The 18901-nt window shown below is 38.5% G+C and overlaps 1 protein-coding gene across 1 annotated transcript; it reads right to left on the minus strand.

The window, feature by feature from the left end:
• Positions 1-237: 237 nt before the first annotated feature.
• LOC139118437 (NACHT domain- and WD repeat-containing protein 1-like) lies at positions 238-13164 on the minus strand. The gene is made up of 6 exons (XM_070681730.1): positions 12884-13164; positions 7659-7864; positions 6615-6963; positions 3677-6010; positions 3072-3314; positions 238-2631 (listed from the first exon to the last, which is right to left on the minus strand). The coding sequence occupies exons 1-6, from the start codon at positions 12984-12986 to the stop codon at positions 692-694; spliced, it is 5175 nt and encodes a 1724-aa protein (XP_070537831.1). The 5' UTR covers positions 12987-13164; the 3' UTR covers positions 238-691.
• Between the last annotated feature and the right edge of the window lie 5737 nt (positions 13165-18901).

The raw sequence follows: 18901 nt of genomic DNA on the forward strand, positions 1-18901 counted from the left end.
TCCGAGAACTACATGGTTCTGAAATTTTTGTTAATTGGAATTTGAGGTTTGGCTTATCCGATTAATCATTAGGAAAATCTGTTGAGTGTCTTACAATGCACATCTCAAACATCAGTGACTTACATGCTCAGTCTTGTAAATGAAGCTATGTTGTAAAGTTTGGTTGGTCGACCAGCCTGCACTATAAAGTCACAATACTTTCCTTTTTCCTGCTCATTGGGTTTGCATTATTTCCAATCTTTTATCAAATATTTTTTTTGTTGATCTTTGCTTAAAGTTGCTCTATCCATTCAAACTTTTCCGAACATGTTTTCGGATTTTGTCTGTTCGTCGGGAAATAATTGTCTCACATACATTCAAAAATCATTTGCAAATTTGATATACAATCGTAAATGATTTCTTTGCGGTATCATTTTACAGGACATGTGTTGTCAAAACTGCCAATCTAACGAGGAAACTCCAAAGCTACCATATGATCCAGCCTGAATTCTTCTTGTTCGCAAGATGTGAAAATTTTGACTTTCCCATCCTACATCGAAACACCTATATTGTATTTGCTGGAGTTGACTATGTTGCATATTTAATTTTTCATCGGTTTTACATCTGATTGTGTAATCTTTTATTTGTGTTTCAGTTTCAATGCATATCCTGGATTCATTGATGTACTGTTACGAGTTCATTTTGCCTTCAATTACAGAACAACACACGATTTCGACTTGACTGTACCACTTTGCCCCGTTGGTTGACTCTCATCTAACTGTTTGTCTGCTCTTCCCGTCTTAGATTTAGTTGGACTCGATCGTTTGGGTTGGGGCTTTTTTGGTTTCTTCTCTTCGAGCCGCGCTCTTAGTTTGCTCTCGTCAAGTTTATTGACCTTGAAGAACATGGCTCTATCATCGGATGTCATGATGAAAACCCTATTTTTCTTTGGAATGATGGTGATTGATTCGATGGGAGAATAACTATTTATATTTATCAGTTGTACACCCACAGCAGTGCTCCAAACGTGAACTGTAAATTGTTCTTTAGCAGTGCTAAGGACGAGCTGATCATCGGCTGTGATTTTGGCCATGGTTACAACATCAACATGTCCTCCGAAGACAAACACTTGGCGGAGGCTTGCCACATCCCATAGCTTAACTGTTCTGTCGCTTGACGACGTCACGAAGAATTGATCACGGGAGGACAGATTGAGATCAGAGATGATATAATCATCGCTACCATACCTGTTATCGTCTGCCAGTCGGTGAGCTTGAAATTGAGTTAGTTCATTGCCGCTGCTGATATCGTACAGCTTCACATTGCCGTCTTGGAAACCTGTGTAAAGGATTCTCTCATCTTTAGTTACAGCAGAGCAAATCATGTTGTCTCCGCTCCTATGGAACTCAAACTTCTTTGTGAATATGACGTCTAAGTTCTGCAAAGTGAATATGACCAAACTCGATGTCATGACCAGCAGTACATTTCCATTACGGAGGAAGTGTATGTTGTTTGCCCTCGTATTGGGATCGTGATGTCCACGGTACCATTGTTTCTCTATGTCGTAACCATAGATGTCGTCAGCGTATGAACGCCCTGTGATGAGTAGACTGGAAGTACCATTATTTGATATGCGTATACCACTGCAACTCATATCCAGCTCTTTGTTTGACTTCACTTGTAGCGTTTCGGTGTCAAACTCAGTTAGGTTGAACGAGCCAATACCAAATAATCTGCGTCCATCTGGTGTAGTGTCAAGAGAGGACAATGCGTGATTGTATTTACCTTCCCATTTCTTCTTGGAGACTAGTTTACCGACATCAACGTCATAAAGACTCAGATGTTTCCCAAGATTATCTGCCACAGCTATTCGCTGCTCTTCGTCCACTGTCTTGACTCTTTGAAGAACACGGTATATAGCCTCGTGCTTTAAGTAGAAAGGCTCGTTTTTATCTTTATTGTAGTCATCTTTCTCAGCGCCGTCTCTTTTCTTGATGCTGTTGATATTCCAGACTTTAATACTTTTATCCTTCGATGCCGTTATGGCCAATTGTGAAGACTGCTGTGACACCACACACAAATCTGTCAAATCTTTGATGTGTGGTAATCTTTCAACAAAGTCGCAGTAGTCACTCCTGTCCCCCTCCTTAGGCGGCGTCCATACCGCGCCGTATTCATTTCCTTCGTTGAGAGCAATCACCATCTCCATGTTGCTATTTTTCACAATGAAGGCCAATTCCTCCTTCCCACCATGACCTCCGTTGAAGCTCATTGTTCTGATGGCACTCATCGTCGACACATCATAACAAATCAGACCAAAATTATCAAGGACTAGCAATTTCTCGTCGTTATCAATGAATTTCATCATATATGGACCGTTGCGTTCTCTTTCATTGAAATATTGAAACTCACCGGTGTGGACATCTAGAATACCATGTTTCTCCCAGTGGAAGGAGATATACCGACCATCAGCTGTTACTGCCAATTTCTCCGATTCTCGACGATGCAGCTTGGAATAATCTAATACTTCAGTAAGCATGGCACCCGTCAGTAGGTCCCAGGTTTTAATTGATGGGTCTGACTTTTCACCACTAGTCACTATTATATGACGTCCTTCCGGCGAATTGGCAAGAACAAGGTCATTGATGGCATCTAAGTAAATCATTAGAAAAACGTAACATAGGTTAAAGACAATTTCAAACATCATTGATCATCGATCCATTAATTCAAGAAACATCGACGATTAGGGTTCTTTTGAAATAATTAATATCATGTGTAACCAATCTTCAGAACTTCACTGAATAGAATGTAAAACTACACTGCTATTAGGTGTAACATACCGTCCTAATAGTCCTTAATATCGAGCTCTAACATGCTTGTTTCTAAGATAGATACTTGCAAGAAGATACATAACAGGCGTAACAAACGTTCACGATTTTTTCATTTCATTATACCTATTTTATTATTTATAATGTTCATTATATCATTTTACATTATGTACATTTTAAAATAATTCACTTCTGTAACCACATGATTGCAAGTAGAAGTACGCTGTCTAATATATAAATTTAAGTTGCGTATTCAGACCTTACCTTTATGAGCTTGGACAGGTGGATAAAGTTGTTGACCATTCTCTAAGCTCCAGACGACGTAAAAGAACTGCCGTATAATCCGGGTTCTGTCTCTGCCTTCAGTGTACATCTCACTAACTGCATACTTCGAATCGTTTGTAATACGCATTTCACAGTGACCAAACCCAGCATGTCCGTCCAGTTTCAGAAAGTGTTCACCGGTTTCAACGTTCCAAACATTGATCTGTCCGTTCCGCAGCTTCTCTGAAAAACATTGTCCAAGGATTTTCTCATAAATGCGCGTATCTACTTTCGTTTGCAACATTTCTTACATGAATAAACTATGTAACATTTTAATTGATATTCGCTAGCGAAAATTATTTCAATAATTTTGCTAAGACTTACATATATTAATATTGTCTACAACGCTGACGAGATTAATTTCTACTGATATTGTTGCAATTTTATTGGAAGGCTATCGAAAAAATTTTTGGATGAATCTCATAGCAGCTACGTATAGGAAGAAATCTTAGATGACATATATTTATACTGTATTTGCACTTGTGTGATTTCTTTAAATCCTTAGTCTAAACGGCAGGAAAATCCTGTGATGCAAATAAACTTACGATCTTGGTATCCAGTTGCCCTGTAACTGTAAGTAATAACCAGTAAGTTATCCGGGCTTATCACAAGATGAAACACTGGTCCATCATGGTGTCCCTTCAGTGTATGTAAAATTGTACTGCTCTCAAGCTCCCATATAATGGCCGTCTTGTCCTTGGAACCGCTCACCAACAGTCTACCATCAGTCGTTGCTGCTACGCATTGAACTTCGTCAGTATGGCCAATCAGCTGCGTTACAAGTAATCCCCCTGCTTCGGGGAAACACTGATTGTACGGCAATAGAGGAACCTGACTTCCTGCTGACCTTTCTGCATCCGACACCAACTTCGCTATGTACTTGCCGTCAGCATCTTTCAATCTACCAATCAACTCAAACACGAGGTTTTCAGATTCCTCGCGGAGGGCCGATGCGCCAACTCTGATAGCATCACTGACTAACCGAATTTCATTGTCACTGCTATTGTGCTCGATGGCTGAAGTGAAATCTTGGAGAACCTCACCCAATCCTAGTCCTTTAAGCTTGGCCATTAAAAACTCAAAATTACAAAGAGCGTGTTCTTTAAGTTGATCCATATCTTCCATGAAGATAAGATGATAGGGCAGCTGCTCCAGTTTACGAATGTTAAATCGCCCATCAGCAAATTGAAGAGGTTGCGGTGCCACATTTCTGTCTTCCGCATCGGTCTCTGGTTTGTTGAACTTTTTCATCTGCTCTTGAGAATACTTGAATGGTTTTTTCTTTCCTCCACTCCAACAGCCGATGAAATATTCAGAAACCATCTTGTGCAGCTTGGTGACAACTTTTGGATCTTGCAAGTAGCGTTCTTTAGCTGTTTCAATAAACTGTCGATGATACCAGTAGATGACACGGGAACCTTCGGCTTCTCTCTCTACCAGGTAGTCATTGATTTCGGTTCGTATTCTAGTCCACAGTAAAGGCGGTATTCTCCGTGTCGGGGGTAACCAATAAGCGTACACGTCCTGTAGAACCTCATCATCCAATGAGAGTAGATCTTCTAGTTCGGCTTCGGCTATGCCATTCTGGGAAATGGTTAAGTAACCGAGAGCCCGTTGTACCAGAGTTTTTCCGTGATAACTCTCTAGACGATCAAATATCAGAGAAATCATTCCTTTCACAGATGATTCGACTTGGATACGATTAGGCGGTAAATAGGACTGCCATCGCGAGGCTTGGTCAAAAAGTAATTTCAGAAATAGAGGAAGACTACACTTCTGTATGACGTCAGAAATGATAGATTTCTGACTGTTGGTGACAGCTCTTTTCTCTGACTGTAGCCAGGATTCGACGATCTTCATGCTTTCATCAGTAGAGAGAGCTTTCACCTCCAAAAACTTTGTTGTTTCCGGCAGGATAGACTGCAATCTACTCAAAATGCCAAATTCACTAGGAAGAGTTGACACAACAATGGCTACATGGGGTGGCAAATTTCTTGGGAGCCAGGCCATTCTATGGGCGCCTTCGGCCGCCGACAATTGGTCAAGGGAATCAAGAAAAATGACCAGGGGTTTATCTCGCGTAGCGTACCGGAGAACCTCAGAAAAACGGCGAACCACTCTGAAGTAGTCATCAGGAATTTCACTGATACTGTCACCATATATAGTCAACACCTGTTGACATAGCGACTTTAATAATTGACGGACCCCGGTACTTGATGGTGTTGTACCCAGAAACCTTACTATTACGGCTGGACTATTACTACCAAACCATTCAGATGCTGTTAGAAATGCAGCCTTCGCCATCACTGAGGTTTTGCCACTACCAGACTCACCACTGATGACCATAGGGGACGCTGTACCAGGCTTGCCTTGTGCACGCTCCTGTAAGTGTTCCTTAATACCTGATAAGAGGTTCACCCTTCCATGGAAAGACTGACATTTAAATTTGCAAAATGTTAGGTGTTGAAGAATTTCTTCAAACATTGGGTCATTGCTGACATTATTAACATCACCCTCTACCGCCCTATCAATTAGCTTCACCATTGTTTCATGGAACGTCTTCAAGAAGTTGTCCAAGTACTGCTTATGTTCTTGTATATCAAGATCTATGCCTTTCTCTGACCAGTGATTCAGTGTTGAAACGACGAGGTTGGGTGACTTCAAACAGCTAGGTACGCTCCTGTCTCTGAGATCGGTCAATAGTTGCTTTGCTTCATCATCTACTTCGTTGTTATCCCACTTGATGTCAATGAAATTTTTGGCTTCTTTGTTGTCAACATGCTGTTCTAGGTCACTGAACTTGCGTACAAAGCAAACACAGTGGTCTTCTTTATTGTCACTTGCTTCCAGTATCCCGTGCTTCACTTCGTCGTGCGTCACTGATTCATAAAAAATAACATTTTGCACATATCAGCGATTCTGAAAAATATGTTGACTGAATATCCATGCAAATGGGCTGTATAGCAAAGGAAGCTTGAAGTCCTATGAGACGTATATCGTCATTATAAGGGTACTGGTATCCGACATAGTTTTTGATGTCTGTTGTCGCAAACCGTTGAAAACCTTACAGTCATTTCATGGCAGAAATGGAATTGCACTTATACCAAATATGAATTCCATGATCAGTTACGTGGTCAATCAACTTGTAAATATTTCTCTGTTTTCATACTGTGTTGATAGACTGTAATAATTTAATATATTTATCAAAGGCTACTTTTCCCGTTAAAGGAAAGCTTTCACCAAAATGCATTGCATTTGAACTGGTGAAGGGTACAATTCAAACAGAGGATCTGCAATACTTTTAAACGATGTTGCCAAAAGTATGTTTATATTCTAGATATGCTACAGCTGAGATATTATTTGACTATTTTCAGTGACATTATTACATTGAAATGTCAATCAAAACAGGACCAAAGACATGGTCTCTTTTTATCCGACTCGAAAATTACAGTACAAAACCCAAGCAAAGTCGCATGTTATTACCTGATATTTTGAATTTTTCTGCCTGCTTTGCGGTGAATTTTCCTTTCGTTTCACAAACTATCGCAGCATTTCTGAGTTGATCTTGCAGACTTTCAAATATTTGCCACCATTTTTTGCGATCTTCGTCCATTTTCTCTGGGTTTTTATTGTCGTTGAAATGAGTCAATTTAGAGCTGATTGGATGCAGTACGTAAATTGGCGGCACAGCATTCTCGTCTTTCTGAAACCACTCATCCATCAGTTCCACTGATTGTCCATTCTCCATGGAAACTTTTCTCATTACTTCAAACTCGGCCGCGGGAATTTTGGGCGGAAACGGACGATAACCATATTTCTGACACAGAAAAGTCTGTAGGATACAATGAAAAATACATTTTATTGAAAAGATGAGAAATATGTCAGAATACATTCGTTTAACTTTAAAATATTTCAACAGCACAATATAGATTGTTTTAATCAGAAGACCAGCTTTGACCAAACCTGTTTCCCGCACATCATTTGTCCATGGTACACACTGATAGAAAGTACTCCTAACTACTCAATGTGTGACCAAAGCTATAAACTCGGACAAAGAAAATCTATCACGCCAGGGAAAATGAATGCCTTGACTTTGTAAAATATTTTGACACGATTGGAATCGTTCAGTGTGTAGTGCACCATATTGAATTATTCATGAACAAAGGGAACATCCAATGACTATCATTTTTTAACATTCCGATAAACGTCTTTAGAACGTAATCAAGATCAACGAACATGGATTTTTGCCAGCCACAGAAGCCATCATTGCATTGCAATATTAACATATGACAATGACATTGCATGTGGGAAAATCTATATGGGTTGTTCACTTCTGAAATACCACTTTTAATGAACGCTGGTAGATGCCACACCTGTAGTGCATTGCATTACGCATCCACTAGTTATGCCAAACTTTTCGGATGATGGTCAAATGAAGACGAATGTCATAAACCATCGGGAACTGAGAAAACCGCGTCACTAAATAGTTACCAAAAACCGATATCGGTAATACAAGAATGTACATACCACAAAGTTTGGACCTGTTGAGAGTTTCTGACAAGCAGCGATTTCATTCATACAAAGTTCTGAGGTTAGGTGATCGTCCGTAGCTTCATCGCGTACTCCCCATCTCATGTCCACCACTTGGAATTCCAATCCATACTTGGATTTGCAATAGTCTTTAAGTTTAGGATAAATGTCTCTCATTAAGGCGTTACGTTCTACGGAGGTATCTACCAAAATGAACATATTGTATGAAAATAACAATGAGAAGGGTCCATACTGTTAGCAATCTAAAGGCAGGGATGCAATTTTGCGTTCATCTGTATTTGATAATATATATGCTCAGCCAGTCACCACCTACAAGTATCGACACTTATTTTGGCAGTAGCTAAGCTTACAGGGGGAACAGATTAAATTTGATTAAAACTGCTTAACGGAAGCATGTTTTACAAACCAAAAAATTAACGTTACTATGAGCACACAGTATGAGGCAATTAAATTGATCGATTCAAAGTTTTGGTAATCATAAACGAGTTTGTCTTAGTGTGTGTAGGAATTTGTTGTTATGAAAGATATGATAAATCAGTCCCACTGGTATAAAAAATATAAAATAAAAATACACAACATGGTATTCTTCTATCTTTTTATGAGAACCATCAATGCGAAAACTCCTTAAAAGAAAATTTGAAAGGTCCTTTCTATACAAATAGGGATGATCACTACAAAGTGCGTTTCGGTAGTGTTATGTAATAAAGGGAAAGCGGCTCCACAGATCGCCTATACTATTCGTGTCGTTCTCTGTGTTCATGTTTATTTTTATGTCTAACTCTTGGCGTAGATGTAAGCCAAAAACAAAAATAATGTAATTTTGGTGCATTTCTAAAAACACCCTGATGTCGTCATCCTTTACCGTCATAAGAAACCTTTGCTCGCTGTTTTGCTGTCCTTATGTTCTAAAGTGGATGAAAGATAATACAAATTTTTCTGTGGTGGCTTATTAAAATCTTCTCGAGGTTTTTTGCCCAGCTGAAAGAAGCTACATTAACATTGCCAGTCTAATGTGTGGTACAAGTTAATTTCAAAACACGACATTAGTAAGAATATAAAAAAGAAAAAAAATGAGCTCAGCATTGTACCCCAGGTACATTTGCCGTGCAGTACGTGTTGATGTATGTGAAACCCTACTTGAACGCCAAGTCAACCATAGCAATCAATCATTTTGAGCAAATAGTATCAATGGTTGCCTAGGCATGTATGTAAGACTAAGATATCTCTCCACTGATAATATTGGGCTACGCTAGCTGTTCACCCCAATACTCGAGTCTCTTTATGTAGCTGTCTAGGGAATTTATTAAAAGTTTGAATACGAAAAGTTTGTTCGCACATTTTACGTCCATGGTTTAGCACAGTTTGAAAACTCATTTGAGTAATGTAATTCGTAGCTGGCTCTGTAAGCTTATTTGATCTGTCACGATAATGTCAACGGGCTATACTTCTTTGACATGGTGCTCCGGCCGGTTGTTCTATTGTGTACCCGCCAGAGATCTAACTGGTTTTTCGTATAACGTAGTAGCTTCTAACAATTGACGCTGATACAATGCCACTGATTAAGAACTGAGTTGAACTTATCATCACATACCTGGAGCTACCTTGAACCTAATCTTAATCGCTGTCTCATCCAAAGTTCACATATGACCAGAAGATGCTTTACACTAAACTGGCCGCCTTTGGCAATCTTGCCTTCACAATAATTACACGATGTACATGGACCATATATATGCCCATTTTCGACAAATATTCTGTATTAGTGAAATAATCACAGAAGAATTCTGCAAACGTAATGCTGATGAATATTTTCCGCGAAGCTTCAAAAGAGTAATTACAGCGTTGTTCATTGAAATGAATATGAAATGATGTACTTTTCCAAACGTACATGTCGCCCGCCAAATCAAAAATAGCACTTCAACTTACCATTCAAGGTAGAAAATTTCAGAAACGAATTTCCCTAAATTTACAATATTTTGGAGAAAAAGCAGAATTTTTATCCGTGACGAACATTTACATGATCATATATTTTCAGAACTAGAGGGAAAAACGAAGAGAGATCTTTGATTTAGTACCGCTGTGATTTGACTGTTTGGACGCAGTAGATATAACGATGTGATTTTGTTTTAACTCGTACACTTATCTACTTTTTCAGGTCACTAAAATGGGACTGTCCGATGTCCGGATTTGTCTTACTCTGAAATATCACGGTCCTTTGTGGAGGGACCGTGGAAATATCTATCTGTTGTTTCGACTGAAGAGTTTGAAAGTAGATATAGAATAGGAGTGACGCAAAGATGTGTCTTGCTTTAGGAAATTCATTCCGTGATATGAATGTAACAGATGCTAATGCAGAGCTGCAAGCAATATTGACATTGCAGATTTGTGATCTCGATTGACCTTACTATGCATGGACCGGTCGCACATGCTCACCGCTGGTGACGATGAACACAAAAATAAACAAAAATGTGAATTTGTAACATATAAACTACATGTTTGATTTCTTCATAGCGGATCATGAACAGTGTCGGTTGACTCTAAATTACTTGGCAGATGTTTTATAGTAAATAGCATACATTTTAGGGATGCGTTGATGCTCGTATATGTGACCTTTAACCTCGTCTCATTGTAACATCTGTAACCTCCTGGATTCTTTTTTCGGAATATTGTAACATTATTATTATACCTACGAAGGAAAACTACTCAAGTTTTTCAACGGACTCAACCCCACCCCAGGGCTTATTTTCTCACTTTCTCTGTGTAATGTCATTTTACACGGTAATAACGGATAATTGCTTTTCCTATTTTTTGAATTTCTTATTTTTCGATTTTTTTAATCGATTCAATCAACGAAATAAAGAATAAGTCGGCAAGGCATATTGAAATACAATATGTTGATATGTAAATGTCATTGAAGATATAACATGATTAAAGTTTCAAGGTAATCGCCCTCATACCAGTGCAAATAAAAAATCGTAGAATTGATGTACTTAGATTGAATTTTGCATAGTATCCGCTTACAAAGCTAAGCTGTGTGATTTTTAATCTTTCTGTCGCATGTTTCTTTTATGTAGTATCTCCATTTTCAGTTGTGTCTTTTAATAGATTATACTTTATAATTCATTTTTTACTTGTCTGTAAGTGGCTGCCAGCTGGCGCTGTTGACGACAATAAAATATAAATAAAATAAAAAAATAAAATAAAATAAAATAAAATAAACCGCTACCATGGTTTCTCCCTAGACTGAAGGATATGAGTCGTGTATAGGTACTACACCACTTCCAAACCTATGATTATGGTCGGAGGTGGCTGAGTGCCATACACCACTGAATCCTTCATTCCATTCCTCTATCTATGGAAATATAAAATATTCGCACAATATGTAACATTCTGTCGTCATTGATAACCCCAGTAATTTTGTCGGTGAAGTGTTGTCGGGCACTGTTAAAATTTTACTGTTGTGAAAGTGTACATGTTGACTACCACATTCAGTTGTTTTTAAAACCTTTCTGAAAGGGTCACCTTTATGACCTCAGTGTTATGTTAATCCTGACTGCTTTCGTCAGTGCATGGCCACTGATATTATTTTTTTGCTTGCTTGTGTATCTGAAACAATACATCTTTCTCTTCTGTGTGATTTTTAGTTGAAATTAGTATAAATCCACTTGCATGAAATGAGTAACGCCTGATGTATTTACACTGCCAATAAATTGCTAGGGTTTAAATACCATTTGCATTGATGTGAAAATGGCTATTTACCATCCATGATCTTATCGGGTGTATACTGAAGCACGAACGGTGACAGTCTCTATTGTGTCACGGTCTTTCAATCATGCCAAAGTCGGAACGATTTTGTTTGTTTGGGGTAACCACAGTGACAGGTGATGGCGAGATGTACAACATAGCCTGTTGCTCGAAGACTGCTCGAGCATTGAAATATTTACGTAGTTTAGGTTGGGTTTTAGACATTCAGTTTATATGCAAGGGTTGAAATGGCGGTAAGCCAGGTGTCTCTGAGCACGGTCATATTTTTTTCTTTCTCAAGGAAATATTTTCTTAATCTAAACTACTTAGCACCGACAGTAGAAGCGATCTCGCTTGTACTGTCTATGATTCAAGTAAATACTGTACAAAAGAATGTGGAATATCGTCTCAGAGGTTCGTCCGTTTCATGACCTGTCAAGGGCTAAGAAAAAACTGCATCGAGGGCTGGGTAAAAATATTTTAATGACAATTCGGCAGCGTAACCCTTCTAGGTTAACTCTCCCCACATAGAATGATTCAGTTATGTGACAATTATGTTATCAGAAATAAAACCTCATACAGGTAAGTGCTGGGTCGAAATTCTGAATGCCTAACTTTATCAAAATCATCGGAAATATTGGAGATCAGTGCTGTAGAAAGCTGTTGTGTAAACAGTAGGAAAGCAATAGATTACACTGCATGTCGTTTGTCCATGGAACAATGGGCTTCTTTCAGCGTAGAAAAAAATCCATTGTTGGAAATCGTGAAAGGGAAAACCATGCTCCCTTTTATCGCAATTATCAACAGACGCAATGTCTATGCATTTCATTCAATAGCACAATGACTTAAACAATTACAGTTCATTTTGTTAAAATTCAGTAAAAAATCAAAATCCAGAAAAAAATACTTTTCACCTGAATGAATTGCATATTTAATCGTAAAACTGAAACGAACATAATTAATTTGTGTTTTCACGTTGCGTATGAGTTTTAATCTGACTCAATAGTATATTTCACTACGGAACCAATTATTTGAAAACACATACATATATATATTTCTCTTCTTTTCTTATCTCCCTTTGTATACACACATATATACACGCAGAGTAACACAGCTGTGTTACTGGTGTGTGTGTGTGTGTGTGTGTGTGTTTGTACAGACAAGGCAAACACAGCGAGATTTTCAGCAAGTCTCACAACTATACAGACAAGCCGTGACTATTCCTACTACATGGCAGATCGTCCATGTAGCCGACACGAACACGAAGTGTCTGTTAACCAGCTGAAAGTTAGTCGAGGAGACCTTAACCGCATATCATTTGCATCTCATTGTCGGCTACATGGCTATTACATAATCCTCCTTCAAATAGCTCCAGGAGCTGGGTCAATTTCCTCGGCGTTCACTCACATTGTTTTCCAACACGTTGTCATAAGACTGTGAAAGGTGCAAAGGTTACCTACCTGTGAAAGTGGAGCTGGTGAAGATACGAACTACACGCGTTCGCAGTGGTGGTAGAGAATTATGGCACTTGCCAAACAGCAGCTGCTGATGAACGTCTGACATTGTTACAATCTGTAATCAGCAGCAGTTCAATGAGACATATACGAACCAAGGCTAAGTTAATTCAAGCTCTTTCTGCTGCGTATATTCGTCGCTCATCAACAGCGTTGTCGATGATCTGTGCCGTTCCCTAACAACCAAGGTGAAACGAGACTACCACATTGGTGTTGTCAGGCAACATACATGTACGGGCGCACAACACAACAATCTGACAGCTCATGGCCGGGAGCGACCCAATATCACCTGTCAACACTTAAAGTGGGCGTCTTTACAATTCATTTTCTCGTGGAGACAAATAGCCACTTTACAAACACCTCAGCTGACCCTGCGATACAATGCACAGAATGACGGAGAAGGGTATGGTCTCAAAAAGCAAAGAGATACGACAGCCAACATGTCGGACACGGTGACCTAGTTACTGGGTTGTCATGGCGGCGCCGTAATAAACAAACCTAGCCATTTGCTGCCTTTTAAGAGTATTCAATAGAGAAAGCAGTGGGTTCAAGTCAGAGTATTCAATAGAGAAAGCAGTGGGTTCAAGTCAGAGTCGCACCAATGAGTAATGAACTACATATCGTGACGGCAAATATAAAATGAATCAATTTAGATTGTGATACACATAGGAGATATGTAGTTGTGCTGTCCCTGTACCATCTCTGGCATGAGTATGCCGTGAATTTATGATAAACAAGCGCAGAATAACTGAATTTTCCCCAGAAGATATTAATATAGTTAATACACAGCGGAGTGATTTATTTTAAAAACAGACACAATCAACTTCATAGCGGGCCGTCCATCTTGCTACGGACAACTTGATCACCAGCATGCAGCAGTCTGCTGTGCAGGGATGTAATTTGCATATGTTAATGAGATTTTCTTTCAAATGAAGTGCGCCCTCAAGACAGAATCATTGTCCGTTCGTAGCTGCAGCAGAAGATATTTTCTTGGCTGATATCTCGACGGCTCGTCATTTTTTTGGAAGTCTGTAAGAGCAAACGTTATTTCTAGGAGGTATATACTGGTGTGGGTTTTAGATAGAGTTACAGAGTTTTTAATCATGTTTCCAAGACTTCATGGTTCGACTGCACTCATCCGTAGTGCAAATTTACCGTTGTTCAATTTACAGAATCCTAAGCTAAAAGTTCCAAATTCACATATTTACAAAGAGTCTGTTATAATTTAGAGAAATTTAGTTGAATCATTTTGTTTCAAGTCGAAGAAGCCTATTAATGGAGTCTTAGAATTGGCCTATGTTAACGCTCGGGAAAGCAAATATGGCTGCCGAACTTGAAGACTTGTGCATGCCAAGAATATTACTTACAGACTTGTATCATTCTCTGAAATCGATTGTAGTCATTTTCGTAAGGTTGGGTGAAGGTGCGACCAACAAAAAACAATGTCAATGTCTTCAAACTTCAGTGACTATTGTTTTGTAATCTTTTACACTGAATTTTCAGTTGGTAAATATTGGCGGGAAAATCAAGCATTGATATTGGTTTCAATGAAGGGTTTTGCTGCAGCCAACCATTTAAACTGTTTTTAAATTTGATATCAATTTCCTATCAATGATTTTTATTCTAATCTGGTTTATTTCTGTCATACGTCAGCAACTGGGTTTTCTGCTGTCTTCGCTGTTGGCTGGTGCTTGTACGCTTGGTGTAACGTGATCCTGAGGCCAGTGCTGGAAGTTTGCAAGTGTAGCTGAAACTTTGAACTGGCTGGTGAATTTCATAATTGACTTTAGACTGGCTGGTGAATTTTGTCACTGAGTTGCAGGGTGCCTGGTTGAATATTCTAGTCTATCATTTTCTATTACTGCAAAGTATACTTCAAAATGAAATAAAATTTTAGGGGTCAAAATATACACAATATCAGTTTCCTTGGAGTATTTATCTCAGGTGACCTGGTTTGTTTACTTGACAGTTTATCAATACTGTTTGCATAGAACCTTGACAACAGTTTTCTCAAGTCTCTGCTCTAAGTGAAAATTTTGGTGATCTGGTTTTCTTTTGTGAGATCTAGAGTTCATCACTCTTAGCATAGAACCTTGAGTAACGTTTTTTCAAGTCTCTGCTTTAAGTGAAAATTTTGGTGGTCTGGTTGTCTTTCAGGACAGTTTATCTCAGTCTGTGAATACTTCAGTGGCTTGGTTGGTTCTCTTGAGTTTATATATCTAACTGAAAACTTCAGTGATCTGGCTGGTTGTCTCCTTCAGTGTGAAAACTTTAGTGGTGTAGTTCAACTGTTGGTCATCTTGTCAGTTTCTAAATCTCAGAACACTTCTCGTGGTGTGAGGAAATTTCTTTGAAAGTTTAGAACTAGCCACAAAAAATAAAGTAAAAAAGGGGCTCCCTATGTCTATTGAGAAAAGTATTATGTGGTCAAAAAAGTAAAAAGAAAATGACGTTTGCTGGGAGTGTCTGTGCTGACAAGTATATTAAAAAGGGCATGTGTACAAAATAAAATTCTAGGAGTATAATTCTCAATAGATGCAGCAAAGAAGCGCTATTGAAATTGAATGATTAGCAAAACAAATGTCCCATGGACAAATGCCATCAGATTATCCAGATATGTGTCAATTCATTGCACAGTACATTCTGATGTGCAAAAACATTGTCATCAAAGAAACGTGCAAGGCAACACTTGCAACAAGTTTTTAAGCTGTCTAAAAGAGTGCTTCAAATGCACCATGAGTATGATCCAGGGCTCGAAATTAGCGGTAATTCCGCGTCCACAGGGGCTACCAAAGTCCATGAAATGGTAGCCCATACGGTCTACCAAAGCCTCTGAAGACTGGGACATAAAATACTTGGTGTGCGATGTCCGTCACTTTGGGACGAGCTAAATGCAGTCAACATGCAGTTTCATTTGTTTGAAGCAATTATCATTTCATCTGTGAAGAGTTTTTTTTCTGGTAACTATTAAAATTTCCATTGTTATGTTGTTGTTTTCACAAGATGCCGAGCGTTTGATACCAGAATGTTGAGTTGCTTTTCCGTGTGTAGTCTTTGCATGCCAGTTCACACTATGCTGTTGGTCGGCAGCATACAAGATGTACTTGTGTCAAGTTTTGGGGTTTTGATGCTGAAATTTCACAAAACTGTCACTTCTGTATCAAGAGATTGTGTAATCAGTTTGATTTGAAATAGTAATATAAAACACTGTGTCAGTTAAGCTTGGCTGAGTTTCGCTGTCTTTTATCTATGGTTGTCAATCAGTATCAATGTATTACGTTCTGTATAGAGAGACTCGGATGTAACAAGGCATACCAGTTCATGATCATGAGAATATTTTTTTTCTGTTTTTCTTTACTCAAGTTACAATTTCTTTGGATGTGTAAGCCGATTTTGAAAGTGATCGAAAGTGTTAAAATGTACATAAATTAGCATAAATTAAGCGTTCGTGAAATTGCTTGAAATGCCTTGTCAAGTTAAGAAAATTTTGACATCATTTCATGCATTGATGAAACGTAATGCACAGATGAAGAGAACAAGATCTCCAATATTGAAACAGACAAAGGTGGTGAATGAGATCAACCTCATTTAGAAAAGATGGAAACAGCATATTGGCTTGGTCAGTGAAACAATGAAAAGTTACCTCATGGAATATATAAAAGTGCGACTACTACTACTTTTCAAAGCCCAGGTTAATGTTCTCATTGACAAAAAGTCATTCAGTATGCCTATAACCTCACTAAGTTGCACTACACTTGTTCACATATGCAGGATTACAAAATTGAAAAGTGACAGTTTAAAGCTACTTTATAAGGGCAGGACATTGTGGAAAAAATTGCCACGGCCATGCACTAGCAACATTATTGTGAATATATTCGGAAAAGGTGGAGCTGAAGGAAATGGCCAAAGAAGCGCACCCTGATAAACCTGTCTGTGGACCATGTGCTAAGTGTGGGCAACAAAACACTTCAAGATTTCATATCATGTCGTTGCTCGGAATTCGAAACTTCAGCCAAAATTATCTGGGTTGAAATCAAGCTTCCAAGATCAGTCTATATATTTATCCAGTATTTACTACCTGGGTGACGCACCAAATTCTGTCATCAATGAACTAGCACTTGAACTAGTTCATAGGTCAAAACGGCCAAATGATATCATTTTTGGTCAGTGGAGACTTAAAACTTCGTGATATTACCTGGTCAGTTTCTTCTGATAATATAACTGAGCCTATTTCATGGTCTTCTTCTGGATCTTATAGATCTTTTTAAGTGTGTTGATGATTTCACTTGTAACGGGAATGTTTTGACCTCATTTTCTGTAACATTCAAAACGTTGGGGTAAAATGTATTGATCCAGTAGTAAACTCAGTTCATAAGGCTATTGTATGTGAACTGTTTGTAACCTATACTACTAGTGCACCACTGAAATCAACCAGAATTAAATATAATTACAAAAAAGCAGATTTTGAACCAGAATTATATATCAGGGGTTTCATTAAGAGCCGGCAGCCGGCGAAATTGACCGGCTACTCTCACGATTTCGCCGGCTACTTTTCGGAACTTTGAACTCTTTCATAGCTAAAATATTGTTTACCTTCTGAAATGATACGCACAGGTTTCACAAGCTGTGTAATCAAACTTTTCAACGGCTTTTATGTGAAACAAAATTTAGAAGAAGACGAGCGACTACTACGCTCGCCTTGTACTACGATGCTGCACGGTCTTGCGTATACTGCCGCAATAAAAATCGAATTGCAATGGACGATTCTATTGGCTATCTGAATTGCTGATTCCTATGTGGTGACTTTTATATACACCAATAAAAACGGGCATACTACACCTGTCGGCCATCGTTAGCTCGACTCAAAATGGTCAATGAACAAATGAAGACGGAAGCGATCGCAAGGTCAGGCTTCGCTGTACGATCCTCGGTTTTGAAGTGGACCAAGAAACAAGAGAAGGATAATTACGTGGATTTAAACTGTTTTCGAAGGCAATGACCTGATTTTTTTCTCACGAAAAAACTTCCCGATTACAGTTCGAATTTTAGTAAGCCGACGTGCGTTGCACTGCGGTAGGCTTAAATGTGAAGGTATATAACCAGCTGGACGTATGATATGTACTGCTTTTCGGTCTATCGAAGCCAATAAGAATGTCGCCCAGAGTGGTTAAAATACGATCAAACCTCTAAATTCACTTCAAAAACGGTCGTCAGGTTAAATCCAAATGTGAGTTTCTGAACGTACAAATTTCCATATCCTATATCAAGGTTCTTACTTTGCATACCCATATAGTCAAATAACCTTGAGGGTCTTTGATTCTATTTGCGAAATATGGTAATGATTGTCAGTTTTTATCATTATTGTTATATAAATTATCCTTTTTACCTCCCCAGTGGTATAAAAGTTCTTCATCTGCAGATTTTCATACCAAACATCATGGTTCTTAATTTTAAGCATAACATTATACATTAATGAAAAGTTTCTCATTTACTGTGCTTAAAATGTGAGTGTTTCATCCAGGATGGCATCAACAAGGGGGATTTTCCCCCTTTACCAGAAAATTTCGGGGGCATTTCACCAGTTCATGTGTTCTACTTGTACCTCTAAGGTGTGACTGGCACCATTTATTGGGGGAGTGGTCCCCCTTGACAAATAAATTGGGGGTGCCAACATTTCAACAGAGGGGGAATCCCATATCGCCATGTCCAGATGTAACACAGTATAATATCATCAAATTTATATCATTAATAATAGTGAATTATTATAGTTTACCTCCTAAAAGCATAGAGGCTCTAAAGACTTCAGTTTTCTTTGTTCAAAATATCGTCAACATTACCACATTTTATCATTTTTAATTATGAATTATCATATTTAGGCCTAATCTCCCAGGAAAATGGCTTTTATGATATGAACACAAATTGCCCTGGAACACTGCTGACAATTCTCCTGAAAATACTAGACAT

Source organism: Ptychodera flava, chromosome 19 (genome assembly GCF_041260155.1).
Source record: "Ptychodera flava strain L36383 chromosome 19, AS_Pfla_20210202, whole genome shotgun sequence".
NCBI classification, from domain to species: domain Eukaryota; kingdom Metazoa; phylum Hemichordata; class Enteropneusta; family Ptychoderidae; genus Ptychodera; species Ptychodera flava.